General features: G+C 35.2%; 2 protein-coding genes and 1 non-coding gene across 3 annotated transcripts; 1 reads left to right on the plus strand and 2 right to left on the minus strand.

Annotated features, from left to right (window-relative positions):
• Positions 1 to 100: 100 nt before the first annotated feature.
• Positions 101 to 4,229, minus strand: LOC113765816 (F-box/kelch-repeat protein At3g23880-like). The gene is made up of 2 exons (XM_027310066.1): positions 2,801 to 4,229; positions 101 to 344 (listed from the first exon to the last, which is right to left on the minus strand). Exon 1 carries the CDS (start codon positions 4,122 to 4,124, stop codon positions 2,826 to 2,828), a length of 1,299 nt encoding a protein of 432 aa, XP_027165867.1. The 5' UTR covers positions 4,125 to 4,229; the 3' UTR covers positions 101 to 344; positions 2,801 to 2,825.
• A 2,741-nt stretch (positions 4,230 to 6,970) lies between these two features.
• Positions 6,971 to 9,468, plus strand: LOC113766935. Its single transcript, XM_027311093.1, has 5 exons — positions 6,971 to 7,163; positions 7,287 to 7,410; positions 7,950 to 8,187; positions 8,988 to 9,110; positions 9,241 to 9,468. The coding sequence occupies exons 1-5, from the start codon at positions 7,084 to 7,086 to the stop codon at positions 9,360 to 9,362; spliced, it is 687 nt and encodes a 228-aa protein (XP_027166894.1). The 5' UTR covers positions 6,971 to 7,083; the 3' UTR covers positions 9,363 to 9,468.
• Positions 9,469 to 10,017: 549 nt separating this feature from the next.
• TRNAM-CAU lies at positions 10,018 to 10,102 on the minus strand. Its single transcript is given in 2 exon segments — positions 10,018 to 10,053; positions 10,065 to 10,102. It is a non-coding gene; the product is annotated as a tRNA-Met (tRNA).
• Between the last annotated feature and the right edge of the window lie 8,718 nt (positions 10,103 to 18,820).

An 18,820-nucleotide genomic window follows, 5' to 3' on the forward strand; every position in this document is an offset into this window, starting at 1 on the left:
AGAAATATCTTGATGAATCACAAGAAACAAGAGCCAGCATATATAAAAGAAACCAGCACTAACCCCCCCCCCCCCCCCCATACCCTCCCCATCCCAGTCAGAATCAAATGCATCATTTCCAAAATATGCTCCAAATCAAAGAGAATATGGTTACAGTCATTTGCATCTCATACATATCCCTTACATACAACATATTGCAATAAGAAACTTCCCTAGCCTGCATAGGGTGGAAACTAGGAACAAGCTTATATTGCCTTGTTCTCTTGTGGTTCTGATGCTCCCTGCATTTTGTTGAAATAGATAAAAACAAACTCAACCAGCATTAGCTTCAACTTCCCAGCACCCTGTATAAAAAAAAGTTTCTTCACTAACCATTTGATAATTCATACTATACCACATGTCGCTGCAAGTTGAAAGATTATCAAATTGAAATGATTTCAGGTTGCTGGTTGATCAAGCTACATTCAGTAGTCAACGATGTAATTGCATAAAGCTGCATATTCCTCATTGAGCAACAATACAATATCATTGAGGATTGAGAAAATGGCACTCAGAAGAACTAAATTCTATCTTTTACAGTGTAAAGGCCAAGAAGGTTATACTACTCAAGCTGAAGTGCTATTGTCAAGGCTGCCATCGGGGACTCCTACCAACTAAAGCCTCTTCAATTAAACATCTTGCCAAGGTTGATGTCTAGGAGGTGTATTCAACTTAGAAAATGAAAAATCAATCAAACAAAAGAAAAAATGATCAAAGAGCATAAACACAGTTGCTTTACTGCAAAAACGTATCAACTAGTGCCATAGCTAATTCTACTCATGTGGTTAAGGGTTGGTAAGCTTTAATCACAGTCAATGGTTCTACAGCTACTAACTATTTGATAGGGTACGAAAATCAGTAAACTTGTGACATAGAGTAAAACAAAATCTTCCTACCAGTCCTGTTATAACTAGCAAAAAATAACCACAAAAGGAAAAGGGAAAGGAGCCCGTCTTAGTCTTAATTTTAAATTAATACTTCATTAAACATCTTAATTCTAGCCTAAAGCTAGATAAATATCTGATACTTCATGGTAATGGCACCCATACTTCATTATGAAACAGGGCAAGAAGCAGCAGTTAAAGGCATAAGACTTTGGAGAATCATTAGGAACCATTGGCAGCCATCTTTTAAACAAAATGCACTGGTAATTTGTCCTTAAAGCTCATTAAGGACGTGCCATTACATTTGCTTCATATAATTTCCCATAAGAAAGGCTTCATTTTGCGCTACACTATTGCTAAATTGCTAAAGGGCAAGGATAGGTCAGCTACTTAAGTGTTGATTTTGCTAAAAGGAATTCAGGCATGCTGCCCCAAAAATTGCTCTTAAAAGGCCCTCCATAATTGAAAATGGTACAGTGAGTAGACCTTCCTAAAAGATGGATTTTTTAAATCAAATGATGTGAAGGGTAAAATGTCATGAAGCATAAGACCCAAGCCACGTTGTAGGTTCCATGAAGAAAGAAAATCAGAAGTGCTTTGGTTTGGGTTCGAAGCACTTCTGAAAGATTTAGAGGCACAGTTCTTCTTTTTCTACATCAGAAGTGCTTTGTTTTGGGTTTGAAGCACTTCTGAAAGATTTAGAGGCACAATTTTTCTTTTTCTACCACGCCCACCTCTTCAAATCTAATGATTTGTGATTGGCAAATTGATTTTAACTTGCACATACTCTTTATGGACTATTTGGGTGAACTAAATTGAGTATACCACAGATGAGACAGCAGTCCAACTAAAAACAACCAGATGATTCTTGAAAACAGTAGCTAACTACTCTATTTTGGTCAACTATCATATACAATGTATAGAAACTTTCTTCAAATGATCCTTGAAAATAGTAAAGTACTTTGTTAGGCCTGGCCTCTCCATGGAAATGAAAGGATCAAGCATCAAAGGTTAAGCTATAACCACCAAAGTTTGTCTTCAGAGAACCAACGGACAATGTGAATAAGTGACATTTTGCGCTTTTTAACAGTTCTACTTTGACAGGTTCTTCATCATAACTATTTGCAACAACAAGCTACTAAAAGTTGATGGCAAAAGGATGATAATATGAACTTTGATTAGAGCTCAGTAATATGCAATTGCAGTATCTGGAAATATAATTAATTTAGGGAACAGATGGGTAGTATTAAACTGTAATATGAAGCGAGTTGGAGATACAGAAGGCTGATTATCAAGTTCATCATAACTCACACCACTAGCTACTTATTCTAGGATTCTTCCGTAAAATGACATTAAAAGCCTCACACATTTGGACTGTTTTGAAAAGCAAAAAATAGCAATGCCGGAAAAACTAGTTGGATAAGGTGAAAGAGATATTGCTAAACTTTAAGGCTTCTTTTACATCCTGATGAACTATTCCTCCAAAGTGTCCTCAACTATCACCTAAGCTACCAGAACCATTAAATAAAATTTTTCTTCCACCCAACTACTTTTAGAAAATGAACAAATGAAGGACTATCAAAGAACTAGAACAGGGCAGTTTCAAAAGCTGAAACCAGATAGATCTAAAGTTATAAAACCAAAAGGAACAAACACCAAACTATAGGCTGTCTGACCTCTGAAATTGTTTAAAAGTAACAAGAAAATCTTAGTCAATACGTACTTTCTGCAATAAACGTCCTCTTGCAAACAAAAGTAATCAGAATAACACCATCCGACTTAGCATATTCCAGATATGTGATACACAATTTACAGTCAGAACCAAAAATTGAGTTGTTACAGGAAAGTCAGAAGCAAGGGAGGGAGGAGATCCTCACCGGCAAGTGGCAGAAAAGATGATCATTAGCTCTCTCCCCTTATTTCTGCAGCCTTACTCATAATAACGCAGCTATTCTCCTCAATGAATAGAGGGGAAACCAAGCTCTCAGCATACATATTCACTTCTTCAACTCCATTTATCTGACGATACTTGAATGTATTGCTCTGTGGATTGTACAGAACCAAACCCGAACCTAAGACGAGCAGAATTTCACCATTCTTTAACAAGCAAACAGGAAAGGAATACCTAGATTTTTCAGGATCATCTAAATAGGGCACAGAAACCACTTTACTCCAAGAATCTCTAACTCCATACTCCTTCATAACCCACACATCCACACGAGTCCACTCATAATCACAAAGCACAGTCAGGCAGCCTCCGAGTACTCCAAAAGTCCAATCATACACACCATCCCCGTACTCTGGCCGCTCAACCTCTCCATAAGACTCATTCCCCAAATCAAGGCTCACAATTTTCCAACTGTGGTTCGAATCAAAACCACGACTGGCAGCCCAATGGAGCTTCCCATTTGCATATTTCCCAGAATCATCCAGTGGAACACCACCCTTAAAATTATCAATCCTCATCCACGAATCATGTTTCAGACTGTATACTCTAACCTCAGTCTCATAGTCATTACCACCACGGAAAACACAGAATATAGCAACTACTTTGTAATCATCATTCAACATATCATATCCAAAACCGAAAATTATATAACAACCATGCTTCAATCTAATCGCCAAATCAGGCAATTTCTTGTATTTTCTAATAGCGGGGTTCCACAGGAACAAATCATTTTCTTCAATAGCAATGCAAACCAATCCATCACAAGAACCCACGACCCAAACTGACTTGTGAGGACTCTTCATCGGATAATCAATGTCAATTACCTGAATAATGCTCATTTCCACATTTAATGCAGAACGAAGAGAACACTGCTTGAGGTGGGAGTGGGAATTTGGAGGGAGAACAGTAAAAATAAGACCATGGTGCCTAAAATCATCCTTGTTTGCTGAAATCCTGAGATGGGCTTTGATGAAATGGGGGTTTGAGGTCAAAGAAAGCCAGCTTTTTGATACACACTTGAATTTAACAAGGGATTTGACCGGGAGCCTTGAAAGGATCTCAACCAGAATTTCATGAGGGAAGTCTGGGAAAGTTATTGATTCGGAAGATGATTCCTGATCCTGATTGGAAGTAGAAGCAGACGGATGTTGCTCTTCTTCCTCCATTGGGTGATTGATTTTGGTTTTTTTTGCCGGATGATGATGATGATGATCAGGTTCTTGACGTGGCTCTGGTTTTGATTTGGTTTCCATGCTGATTGATTGAGTGTGTGTACTGTGTGAATTTCTGATATTTGTTTAAGCTGTGGAAACTGTGAGCAAGAACCCCCACCTGTACATCACCTCAGTGAAGCTAGTATTCATTCTGCCCTAATTTGGGAGATAAGTGAATAAAGACAAGAATGGAAGACTTTTGGCCAGCACACTTTTTTTTTTTCAAAAAAGAAGAAGTTTTTTTTTTTTTTAAAAGAATATATAATAATGTTGTGTGTATATTCGTGTGTATGTTTCTCTTTATTCTACTACTTTCCTTTTTAGTAATAACAACAAATTCAGAAGGAAAGGAGGTTAATTAATCTATAATTTTAGGTTTAGGGCATGTCACCAGCAATTGCGCAAGACATGTTACTGGTTCAAATAAGATTTTCAAGCGATGTCAAGTCTTCAGTTAATTTAAATTACAATCAGATATCACGTAATAATTTAAATTAGCTCGACATTTGATATAACTTCCTATGGAAAGACACAAAGAGGTTAAAAGGAGAATACACCATGTAGGATCAAGGATGGAATAGAGTCACTCAACCAAAGCTAAGAAGAGGATTGCGAGTTAAAAAGCTGAAAGTGGTGAATAAAGCTGTGCTTGCAAAGCTGAGTTGGGGAACTATGAAACAGAGGAACCAACTCTAGGCTAAGGTGATTCATGCAAAATATGGGCAGCAGGGAATCATTGCACATTTCAGGAAAAAGCAGAGTATCACACCCTTGGAAGAGTCTTGAGTGAGGTACTAATGAAAGGGTTGCAGTGGAGGATAGGAAATGGACAAAAGATCAACTTCTGAACTGGTATCTGGCTCCAAAAGTGAACCCTTGAGAGAAGTAACTACTTGTAACATCCCTGAAGAAGAATTGAACAGGAAAGCAGGAGAGTACTGGGAGGAAGAAACTAGATGGAAATGGGGAATTCTTAAGGGAGTATTTGTTGAAGTAATAACTTGTGTTGTTAAGTTTAGAGCAATGCGTGTTCACAATTCTCCAAACAACCCAGACATTCAAACACGGGTGCACGAACCAAATATGGCAGTTTTCTACTAGATCAGCATATGACTGGGGAATTCAAGAACTGAGTACATTAGAAGAATGCAAAGCATGGGAAAAGATTTGGAAACAAAACAGATTGGCAATGGATAGTATCCATCGAGGGGAAATAGGGACAGCACTCCATGTCCTCAGAGATTGTCAATAGATATTTGAGACATGGAAAAGGATGGTACATCCAACTCATTGGAGAGATTTCTGCAACAAAGACCTAGTGGGATAGATCACTTGGAACTTTAAGTTTAAAACAGATTGGCAGGATAGAAAATGTGGATTAGTAGCTGAACTTTCAACTTATCATACACCATGCATGGGCAGCAAGAAATGATGACTATCAGGGAAGAAACTGCGAGGGAAATTTGAGGATAACAGCTGATAATCTACTATAGCAAGCCATTCAAGCACAAAATGCGGTGGAAAACGACACCACAAGTTTTGACAAGCAAATGAGAAATGATCAGCTAGAGTATACCCCCAACAGGAGGGGTCAAACTCAATGTAGATGGTGCATCAGCAGAGAACCCAGGCGATGCAAGAGCTATGGACCACTACAAGATGAAATAAGCTTTTAAAGGGGAGATTTCTCGGCTAATATAACAATAGCAAGTAACACGGTAGCAGAACTTCGGTCCCTGTGCTGTGGATTGAAGCTAGCTTGGGAAGTAGGACATAAAGAAGGTATTGGCTGAATCAGACTCTTTAGCTGCCTTGCATCTGGTGGAACAAAACCCAACTACAGGCCCTTACACCAACCTTATACAGAAGATCAGACAACTGAAGGCAAGAGAATATGACTGCAGGATGAACCACATCACAAGGAGAGGGGGAAATGGCTGTGCAGATTCCTGGCAAAAGGAGGTTTCATTTGAACTTCCAGCCTGCAATTGAGAATTTTAAAACACCTCCATAATAGGTCAAGTTACTATTGGCTACAGATGTAATGGGAGTTGCTATCCCCAGATTGATGATGATTTTTTGGTCTGCTACATGCCTTCCCTGGGAACACAAAAAAAAAGAAGAAGGTTGATCTTTATTGAAAATATGAGAAAATTTCCGAATTATCTCAAATTATTCTAACAGTATTGTTATACTACACAAAATATCAACACTAGATTGGTGAATAATATTATAATGATCAAAATAACTATCACGTTGCACTTTGTTTCCACTAAATTAAATGAGCCCTCTACGTTGATTCTTTTTATTTCGTAATTTTTTTTGAGCCATATGCACCAAAATGTGCATGTACGGTTTCTAAGGAATATACCTCTACCCTAATCAACCGACTTACCGAGAAAGATTACTTTTTTAGGTCAAACAATTGACAGCGAGATTTCAAATCAACTTATTGGTCTTATGATATATATCAGTAGCGAAGATGATACCAAAGATCTGTATTTATTTATAAACTCTCCCGGCTAATGGGTAATCTCGAAATAACTGTTTATGAAACTATGCAATTTGTACGACCAGACTTTTCCTCCTTAGGCTCGGTTTGGATTGTAATTTTTTAGAGATTTTTTTTTTACATTTTAGTGAATTTTTTTTTACACAATTTTTAATAACTTTTTTAACTCATATACATTATACTTAAAAAAAAAATTACAGTAATTTTTTTTCCCCCAAAAATTCACCAAAAAATGCAATCCAAACGGGTTCTTTCAGACTTTTCCAAGACGTCAGAAATTTTCCCTTCAATCCTACTGACCAAACACATCCCGATCTCAAAAGCATAAAATTGCCCCCCTTCACCAAAATTTTCAATTTTTGCCGCCAAGAAACGGGAAACCCGATGACTGCTCGGTTTCCAAACCCCAAGCTAGCACCAACAAACTGAGAATTACAATAGATAACTATCATTATCATCATAGATAGAAAAGAAAGAAAGAAAGAAATGAACCCAAATAAATCTTCAATTAGGCCACTGGGTCAGCGATCCATACATTCAACATTCATCTTTCGTTCATCAAACAGGCAACTGTGAAATCCTTAAACAACACCAATTTGCAGAAAAAGCAATCCTGCATTTTGATTTTTTTGTTATTTCTGCTAATTTGTTCAATCTGCTGATTTGATCGTCTTGTTAATAATTTTCAGGTCTAGCGATTTTAAGAAAACTGTTGAAATTAAAGCTAGCAATGAAAAGGGCTCGCAAGTTTCACTCTCCGAATTCTTGAATCGAAAGCTGCATCAAAGCTCTGTCCTACCCGGATCCGCTCAGGTGAGTAATTATTAGCATAATTCTTCTTCATTCTTCAGAAATCAAACAAGGGAAAAGGAAATTGTAGGAATTTTCGTGTTTTATGATGTTCTGTCTTGGGTTTATTACTTGGAAAGTTTTAGTTAAAGATTGAATTTTTATGGGATTTTGGTCACAGATGGGGAGTATGGTAGCCTGTTGGCTTTGTTTACTTAATTGAGCTCTGAAAGAGATAGCACCCGAGGTTTAACAAAAATGTCTTGGACCCTGATTTAATTCATTAGATTGATTAATGATTTCATCTGGACCCTGCTGAAAAATTAACCATTTGATGGCAAACGTGCATGGGGTTTATTTCTTTAAGGGGGAGGGTCGGATAGTGTTAAGCAAAATTGGGTGAACAGAAAGGTAGAAAAGTTTTTAATTTAAGAAGCTGATGCCTTCCATTTCTTTGTTGTTTTACACATTGGTTGCCTTGATGTTGATATGAAGCTTCATGTTCTTTAACCTTACAAGAAAAGTTATTTGGGCAATTTAACTCAAATGGATTGTTGTCGCAGGGGAAAGAGAGGCCATTTCTGTCCCCAGTCAGTTATAAGGATGTGAACCCCCTAAAAGGAGAAACAAGCAAGAAGGAAATGAGCAATGGGGAGAAGGATTTCGCTGTTGATATTGTCCTTGAACAATTTAAGCACTCTACAACAGAGACAAAAAGTGCAAATTCTTTTGGTAGTAACAAGCTTATGAGTGCCACCACAGGTGAATATGAGATACAGGAATCGGGAAAAAGAAAGAGAGGTTTGTTCTTACTCGTTTCATTAGTGAACGCAAGCCATCTATGGTTCCTTTTGCTTCTAAAGATTACTTGATCTTATATTGTTATAGGGAGCTATAATCTTGTTGTATTCCATTGATGGTATTTCAACATGCAAAGTAATACATTTTCTGAGTATATTGAGTCAAACCAACTTCTTTCAGTTTCCGAGCCTTTTGGGCACTTTTTGTAGTTCCAACTAGGTTTAAGCAATTTATGCAGTGCTTCTCAAGAATTAGGTATATAATGCAAACTTAAATTTCTTTTAATAATCTTGGTTCTAATGCTGCAAAATTCGCTTAGATTGGAGAATTTTCTATTTAGTGCGTCAAACTAGGAGAATGCTTACTGACCATAAAAGGTTGGCTAGGTAAATATGCGAATGTCTATGCTGTCTGTTCCATTTCTTGTGTGTCAGAGAGGGGTAGGGATTTGCTTTTCGTGCTGTATATGGCACTGTCTACACTGAAAGGTGGCAAATTAACTACTAATCTTCTTCTAAAAGGTCTGAGATTGCAGGATGATACTTCGTGATTTTAGAGCAGGCAAATATTTAGGGTCAGCTCAAGGTTCACCTTATTAAGGGTTTTACATTTAACTGCTGCTCTTTTGAGTGTCCCTTTGTTTGAATTACTGTAACATGTTAACGGAAGATCTTAATTTTTCAACTTTAGTTGTGGGTTTCAGAACACGAGTGCAATACCTTACATTTCTTGGAGATTTGCGTCACAAGCATCTTTACTTGAGTCAGAATCTGAGCTGCTCCCATTTTGTAAATTATAAGGTGATTATCAAAAACCAGCTAAAAAGCTTGTGGCAGTCCTTGGAGATGATTCAGTGACACAGAGAGGAGGAAGAAGGAAGAGCTTGGCAAACCATGAGAAGCCAAATCTTTTGTTCAATCATTGTATGTATAACTTCCAAGTAGTCTTCAGCTATAATTGAGTAGGAGTAAACAGCATTTCCAGTTTCTATGAAATTTTAACTCAGTCCATCTGGAAAAGATCACTCATATTCTTTTTAACTGTTCATAACAGATGCAAATGGGGGTGGCTGGTGGGACGACAGTATGGAAGGTGTTGATAATGAAGAAGTAGGTTGTGCTGAAGTATGGGAAGGGATGGGTTCCACCACACTTGGGGGGCTTGATTGGCACTGATCACTCTTACTCTTGTAAACTTGCAATTTGCTCTGGATATGTATATAGTTTTCTTTGATGACTGAAATCTTGGATTTGCTCCAGTTACTCTGATAATTTAACCATGAAAGGAACCTCTGTTTTTGCTAAAGGTAGAGTGTGCCCAGGTTTCTTATTTTTAGTTTTGGCATTTGCTTGGGAATTTGGCTTTCAGACCACACACTGAATCTGATTCTTCAATTGTCATACAAAAATACCTGTATATCCATTTTTGCAATTTTTAGGATTCAGCCTTGTTTGAAAAGCAATTTTCCAAAGAAAAATTGTTATGTTTTCTGTGAATATATTTTGCAATCATCTTTTTACCTTACATATATTAATTGTTATAGTAATTTTTTTAAAAAATTTCAAAAAAATGCAATCCAGTTCATGATTTTCTGAATAGCTTTTATGCAATTCCTTTGTTTTGTAGGAAATTCTTACTTACCAAACAAAGAAAGGGCTTAAAAACTATGAACATCATGGAGCTTCTGCTAAAAATTTGAATTGCGCAATCTTCCTAGTATTGTGCTCTAGACATTGTACGGACAAGGAAGAGAAGATCATATGTTTCTTCTCCTTCACAAGCTTCTTTCTTTTAGAAATGAAATTATACAAATTGAAAGATCCAAAACAATGGGGTGAGAGAGGCTCGAACTCTCGACCTCAGGATCACTCTTTAGCTATGAGACCTACGCGCTAGCCAACTGCGCCACCACCCCTTGTTGGTTACCTGTTGCAACACCAAATAGTTAACAAAAGCATAACGAGCATCCTATTACACAATGAAGCATAGGGTATTTTTTATCAGAATTTGTCAGTACACATAATTATAAAAAACATATCGCGTGAATGCATATGCTAATAATTATTGCCTACTCTTTAATTTAACTTCATTTTTTAAAAAAATGTAATTATGTATTAATGTGTACTCACTGAGCACTCATTAGACAAATCCATTAAATATTATCCAGTTATTTTGAATAACTAAATATTACTTAGTTACCGTTTGACAAGTGAGTTTTTTGGGTGTTTGTCTAAAATTTTACTGTAACATACTATAGAAATTTTTAAAAAAAATTTTTGAAGTATGTAAATTTTTGAATATTTTGAAATGTATATTTTAAAACTTTTGAAAAGTTTTTTGAGGTTACTATAATTAAAGTTTTTAAAAAACTTGTAGCAGACAAACTTAGCAAAAAACTTGCCTGCCAAACAACGCCGATCATTTACACCATTGTTGTTTTTTGACAAAAAAAAATTAAAAATAAAAAGTGCGCGCGGAGTTTTTAGTCCAAACACATTTTGGAGCGATGAATTTGTGCACCGAAATTAATGAGCCCATTCCAGCAGAGAAATCCACTATCCATAGCATCACCTGGACCTCAAGTTTAAACAATCCGTGGCCCGTAATGAATTACAAAAGACAGAATAAAATATATGGCAAACTCCCGCACAAGATGATTAATGAAATTATTATAGCAAGACCTTGCACCACAGTGGATTGACATTTAATAATTCAACGCTCCTTTTCAAGTGGACACTCGTTAAATCAGAGAAAGTGTATAAATGTAAGAGAAAGTAGTAATTATTAGTGTGTATGTATATATATGATGGGTTGGGTGGAATGTAATTGTGTTAGACACCCGTTAGAAAAATCGATCGTTCAAACTCAGTGCTTTGTGTAGTAAGTTTAATCCTGAGAAGGTGCTAATAAATGAAGTTTGTTAAGCTCCATAATCTAATGGGATTAGAAGGTTTTGGTCATATAGGTGATTTGAATTTTATATTGACAGACTTTAGAATTTGATGATTCCAAAGCACTTTGGCATCTAAGGCTTTTCTTCTTATTGTCATTTGGATGGAATCTAACTGAAGTGGTTGTGATTGGGCAAGAAAAGAAGACATACTAAAAAAAAAAAAAAAATGTTGGTGGGCTTTAGCCATCATTCATTCCTTATCCAACCAAATTGTCATATTGGTGGTGGTGGCCGGTTGAAAGTCGTTGTGGAATGTGGATTGAGTTTGTGCATTTGAGCTGATTGTGATTGTGAGTTTAGTCTAATTATACGGTTACGGACTTCTTATTCGTCATTAATAATCTTATCATGACGAACAAGTTGTAATTTCATGCTAAAAAAATTTTCCGCGTTTCTGTAGAGGTATCGTACCCATGAGCATAAATGTCATACTTTCATGGTCAAGAGTCTTAGTGCTGTTCAGTCTATTGACAAGACGTCATATTTTGTACATCTTGCAGTAATAGCTGCAAACGGTCTCGAGAGAGACACTTCATTTCAGCTGTTGTAAAAGGAATTGACCATTTCTCCTCCTTGAATGAATCTTCCTATTACTCCTCCTCTTCAAACCACTAATAAGTTTGCTATGAATCTTGGACGTTGTCAATTTTTGCTGTAGAAGCATGGTACGTTTTTACGAGTGGCATTGGGACCATGTAACAAATCTTCTTGTTTGGATTACTTTCCAAGCCATGAAATTCAATCCAATTATTAGTATCCATTTAAATTGAGAACTGCAAAAGGGCTCTTGGCCTTTCTCACGGGATGACAAGGAAAGGCATTAGTGGAGATCCACATTCTGACATCTCTACTGTCAGAAAACTATTTTTCTTGCACAACAAAAATTAGTTGGATGTTCCTCAATAATATTGTACTACTACACGCATGATTCAAGAATCATTTCATTGTGTCAACCTTTTTGTTTTTTGTTTTTTTTTTATATCTTGCTAATAGAATACTTGATCATTTATTTTTTATCCTGTTCATTTTTTGACAAATACTTAAATAGTGTTTACTTTGGTAGGCTAAGAAGTAGGTGTCCGATGGGGAAGGGGAAAGAAAGAAGCAATAATAGGATTGAATTTGCTGAGAAATATGGAGCTTCAAAAGATGGGAAACAAAGGTTATAAACTACTGGATCACATCGTCTTCTTGAAATCATTTAGTTCATTATAAGAGTTGTGCATGTCTTGATTCCCATTACGAAAAAGAATTAGACCCTGCTTTATGATTCATGAATCATGAAAAGAGTTCTATTTTTCTAACTAAAATAAAAAAAAATAGAGGAAAAAAGAATCCAAAAAAGATTTCTTTTCCTTTGCAATTATTCCTTTTTATTCCGTTCCTATTCTACTTTTTCATAAAAGGGAATTTTAACCAAAATCAAACTAAAAGATTATTTCGTTCTTGATAGTTATTTAATTAATTGTTGGATGGGAACATACTCTGGATCGAAATCTTGGGGAATACTTCTTGATCATTTCTACCAACTTAAAGCCCCAATTTGAATTCCCTTTATATACGGAAATATCCCTTTGGATAACTTACAGAATCTCCATCATTACTAATCCTTTGTGTATTTTCGTCTTTCTAATCATCCACCAATTTGTGGTCAACTTTTTTTTATGTTAATACACCTATGGTAATAGGTAATAAAAACCCCATAGAGTTGATCTTTTGAACCCGCTTCAAGCCATGATGACATAATAACCAATCTTGGGGTAAACAGTCTCTACTGCTTTTGTTTACTTCGCTCTTGTACATAGGAAATGAGATTCAATTTTATTTACTGCAAATTTTGAAGCCGTTTTCTTTCACCCATATAACTATCTGTTTTACGTCATCAACCCGAATGATGAATAAAAAAATGAAAACTAAAATGTATATTTAACCCATTTAACTTAACTTTCTTCTTAAGAAAGAAAGAATATAGGGGAAATTTTGCGTCTCACCGAATCACACGTAAAGATATTGATAATACACATAGAGTTAATGGTATTTCATAACTAATTGATTGAGCAGCAGCCCTTAGACCACCTAAAAAGGAATATTTATTATTTGATCCATATCCCGACATAAGAAGTCCAATGGGAGCAATACTTGAAATGGCGATCCATAAAAAAACACCAATAGTAAGATCGGCTAGAACAAGTCGATAACCAAAAGGAATTACTGAATAACTTAGTAAAATTGATATGACTGCGATGGATGGTCCAATACTGAATAAACGAGCATCGCCCCTAGATGGAAGAAGGTTCTCTTTGAAAAGTAGTTTTGTACCATCCGCTAGAGCTTGAAGAATTCCTAAAGGGCCGGCATATTCAGGTCCAATACGTTGTTGTATCCCTGCAGATATTTCTCTTTCTAACCAAACAATCACGAGTACACCTATTGTGATTCCTAATACAAGAGTAAAAATGGGGATAAGTATCCATATGATCCCATAGACTTCTTTTAGGGATTCCAATTTGAAAAAAGAATTAATAGCCTGTAGTTCGGTTGTATCAATTATCATTTTAACGATCAACTTCTCCCATAATGATATCTATGCTACCTAGTATCGTCATAATATCAGCCAATTTCATTCTTTTAACTAACTGAGGAAGAATTTGCAAATTGATAAAACCCGGTGGACGAATTTTCCATCTCCAAGGAAAAACACTTCGATCTGCTACCAGAAAAATTCCCAATTCTCCTTTTGGTGCCTCAACTCTCACATAAAGTTCTTGTTTCGACAATTCAAAGGTCGGAGAAGGTTTTTTACTAATAAATCGATATTCAAAATCATTCCATTCGGGATCTTTTACTCTATCAATATCGTATTGTTTTGATTCTTCCGCGATATGCACCTTTTAAGAAAGGATCATACATTTTAGGAAAATATTCATTTTTAGTATCGTCATTACACAAGCTAGTTCTTGCTTCGAGTATATCCAGAAAAAGAAATTCCTTGTCTAGGGCTTGAATTCGATTTCTAAACTCATTGTTTAGATTCTTTATTTTTTGCTTATTCGTGTAAACCCAACGTTTGTCAAATTCATTAAAGGAAGATTTTTCTAGTGTGTACAGAGATATCTTTCTTTTTATCATTTCTCCAAAAGTTGCTAAACTGGGCAAGTATGTAAAAGATATTCTTTGTTTCCCATTGCTTTCGGAGATCTGAAAGAAATATTGTGACATTTCTTTTCGTAAAGCCTTTTCAAATCGATCATTTTTTATGTAACGAAATGGATGATTCCATCGGTTATAATCGAAAAGAGTAGTTACAAGAGTTTTTTCAAAGCGGGAGAGTTCATTATTAGAGTTGTTCATGTCTTGATCATTGACAAGTCAACATTTGATGAAAAAATTACCTGGTTTTTACTGATCAGTTTGAATAGTTGATGCAACTAAGAAGTACTTATCAGTTTAATTCTTTCTGAAAAGTGAAATATGGTAAGTTGAAATTATGGTTCTTTTAGCATTTACCAGAAGTAAGTAGATAGCAAGCTCTAGAAAGAGAGAAAAGGACTTTAAATGGATTTCTATCTTTTAAGATTCAAGACAAGAGGCCAAGGAAGACCAAAAATATGGACCATAAAATATAGTAGAAAATGATAGATTCAATGGATTTCTGTCTTTTAAGATTCACTCACAAAAAAGAGAAAAATCCAAAAAAAAAAAAAAACAAATGAAGCCAATAAAACGGATCCTTAAAGAGTCATAAGAATTGGATACTTTTGTGTCATCCGTCGCTAATAGAATTTAAAGTTTCAACCATCATCTTTTTTTAAAAAAAATATATTTTTATAAGTTCAAGATCTCTCATTTACACTTCCTCTTCTCGTACCATCCAACTTACTCTCTCCCGCCACCATCATCAAAATACTGAAAAAGGAATAACAACTGACGTGTTAGGACAGCTAAAGCCTATATTGTTGGAATTTAACTTCCTTTATATTTTCTTTGGCCAACAATTTCTGCTTTTAAAGTGAACGAAAGGGTATAAGAAATATCCATCTACACATAAGTGCATAACCTAGTGTATGTCTAGAAATAGAAATCCGCATTCCACTAGACAATCATCATTAACCACTTCCATTCAAATGGAGATAATGTTCCCATCATAAGGGTGGGGCTGCCAATTTATTCCATTCTTAGTTAATTAATGCATAATAAAAATTAAATGGGTTCTGTTTGATTTCACGTTTTAACTTAATTATATGAATCTAAAGACATATATGATGTATTCGATGATGCATAAGTTTTGATAAATAATACTACAAAAGTTAAAGAAATCATCTAGCGGGTGCTCAAGAGGATCATGTTCATAGGGCCCAAAGATTAATGTTTTAGAGAGTGACTTCACTGGAAGAAATGCCTACACTTTTGCATTCTTATCTTTTTGCATCTACTTTGATATCCTAAAAAAAATTCTATGGCCCGCAAGTGATTTACATGTACCAAATTATCAACTACTACATTTTATGTATGCAAAGAGGTAAGGGTATACGTGCCCCTTGTGAGTTGTGATATCCCAAAGGCAAGCATTATTTGTATTTTTGCAAGATTGCTCAGCCAAATCAGCCACAATTAAAGGTTTGTATTTGGTATTTCGTATGATAAAAAATATTGAATATCCCAAAAAAAAATAGATAGATATCTTTTTTTTTATTATTATTGAGGAAAATAAATGGATTATTTGACAGATTGCTTAGGTAGATGTCATCAAGTAACTTAATCCAATCACTTGAGAGATGCTTCACAACTTCTGTTTGCGGTAACTTGATTTTGTTGAGAAGCCAGTGACCCCCAGGGCCCCTTCCTCTCCAATATTTTAATTCGTTTCGATGTAATAAGGATAGAATTTTTTAAATTTAATTCTTGTAGCAATTAAAAATTTCTCCTCCTCACATACCAAAAAAAAAAAAAAATCCTCATGTTTTTTGAGAATTAGCGAAACCCTAAAAAACGAGTCATGAAACTAATCCGTAATTTTTCCTTTCATTAATTCTTTTAGAATAATTTAGTCAGCCTGGCCAACTAATTAAGATAAACTAAGAATTACTTGCTCCACGAAAGAATCTTGCTCTCCTTTCCATGTTTTAATTAAAAAAAATTAAAGATGTCGTATGCAGTTTATTCCTTCAAGAAAATTTGCCTTCCAAGTTCATACCATCAATTAGGTCTATAAAAACATGACAAAAGTGGGTTTTGCTACTAATGGATCATGATTGCTTCAATCATTTCACTTAACTGATGGGACAAGGCAGCCTTTGCTTTGTAAGCTTTTCGATTTGTATTCTAATCACATCAGGCTTTTCGAATGTTTGCTTGTAATCACTTGCAAGCAAAACTCTTAAGTGGCCATCATCCATTATACAATGATGAACTGATATTACAATAATGATTTTCTACCATTGCAATAATGAGAGCCCCAACTCGAAATATAACCTATAGCCACTAAGAAAAACAAAATGAAAGTTTATATTGCAAGAAATTTTATCAAGGCAAAGATAACGATGTAAGAAAGATTTACTCATAAAAATATCTTAATTTCTTGCCGCAAATATCTTGTTTACGTGCATCAGTATTCAGTTGTATGCATGCGGTGACAGAAGAATTATAGTCTATGCAACACATATAACCCTATTTCCATTCCCTTTTTCTCAACAAAAGGTATAATAGCTTCTTCTTTTTTTTTTGGGTTCTTTTTGTGTGAGAAGTGAAAATGCAATATGTTCTTGTGTCTAGATAGATACTGTGCACAAAAAAGAGAAAATTAGAAAAAGGGTAAATTAAATTACTATTACACGAAACATTCTTCTATTATGTCCCCTTAAGGCTTAAGATAAGAGATGAGTTTAGTGTTTAGTTGTCTAAAAAAGTTAAAATTTAGTAGGTAAAAGATAACGCAATTGAGGGGTGGATGATAGTTTGGATATTAGATTATTTGCAGAAATTTATTTGTTTGCATCGTAAACACATTTTTCAATCACTTTTTTACCTTACATATATTTTATTAAAAAAATGCTATGATATTTTTTTCAAAATTTTTTTTTCCAAATAATCTACTATCCGAATACACTCAATATTTAAATATTATAGTTGGACTACAAACCCTATATTTTGTGTGTTTATCCTATGCCCTTAAAAGCACATAATAGAAAAGACCTCGTATGAAAGCTGTCATTAATCGATCTTAACTATCCCACACGCAAAGATTGTTATTAATTTTGATCTAATCTGATTGACATTAATTTTTCTCATGAAACTATAAGTTTTTCTTTTTATTCTCATGTTTAATTATTTTGTCACAAACACAAAGAAATATTTTTTATCTAACAAAATTGCCGTGGACAAGAAAGGAGGCAAGTCACGAGTAACTTGAATCTTAACTAATGACTTTATGTTTGTATCTTCAGAAGCTGAAGGAGTGGACAAATTTTTGTCATGCAGGCAGAAACCCGAAACTTGTCTGAAGATTTTATCTAAGAAATTTGTTCATTTTATCAGTTGCAGCAATTTCGGAAATGGTGAAAATCAGAAGAAAAAAAAAACCGAAGAGATAAGGAAGAAGAGAAAGCCAAAAAGCCATTCATGCTTATCTTCATCATCAGTATTCCAAGATTGTACAACTGAAACATGTGTGGTTGGAATCATTGAAACCAGTGAGCTTCATTCAGTTGCAAGTTGGTTAGAAAAGTCGGAGTAGCAATTGGGGCAGTGTGCATGGTCGAGGAAGATGGACCATTGGGATATTTTCAGTGGATGTGAATTGCACGTAAGTTAATAAAAGCACCAAGAAAAACAATTTCACATCATTCAAGTTTCAAAAGCACCCAAAAAAAGTTGACTCTTTTTTTTTTTCACTTGAAAGTATCTCAACCTTTTCACTAAACTAATTTTTTAAAACTGTGTAGAGTTTTGTCCTAAGAATACACAGTGAGGTAGCACACGATGATCGATTACGGAACCTGCTGGTAATTGCCAGGTTATAGAACCAGTCAAACTATCGCGGGGTCAAAAAGTTGACTTCATCTACTTCCACTTATTTTTCCACTCCAAAAACTAGAAATATTTCCCTCTTGCACCACAAGGATATCTTATGGGATCCTAGTCCTACCATGCACGCCTAATCAATCCAGGGTGGAAAATTAGGTCTTGCCGTGCATATTGGATGTAGAAGAGGGGAATTATTTTTCTTTTCTACGAAAAAAGAAATCGAATCAAATACTTCCACGAAGTAATTTTGGTTTCTAACTGGCTTAGCCCTTTATTAGTATTATTTTTTTTACATAAAACAGAGTATTTCATTTAACTCAAACTTTCATTCAGTACACATGTAAGAAACAGAAACAGGTAAATAATTTCACCACCTTTGAGTGTCTAAGCCTATTCTAACTGTTTGCTTAACCAAGTTGGTGTCAGCAAAAATACAAGGGAAAGATGAGAAATATACCAATACCTGTTGGCTTCTTCAACAACTTAGGTGCAACTGTTTGATTAGTCTTCACTCTTTAGCTCCAAGTCCATTTGCATTGTTTTGCACTTTTTCCACCCCAGCCAATTCTAGAAGTTAGGTGGAATGGAAAGGTATAAAGAAAGGACCATGACGCCGTAGTTTGTTGAATTAACATGTCATTGAACAGTTCCTCAAAG

This window comes from Coffea eugenioides, chromosome 3 (genome assembly GCF_003713205.1).
Source record: "Coffea eugenioides isolate CCC68of chromosome 3, Ceug_1.0, whole genome shotgun sequence".
Taxonomy (NCBI): domain Eukaryota; kingdom Viridiplantae; phylum Streptophyta; class Magnoliopsida; order Gentianales; family Rubiaceae; genus Coffea; species Coffea eugenioides.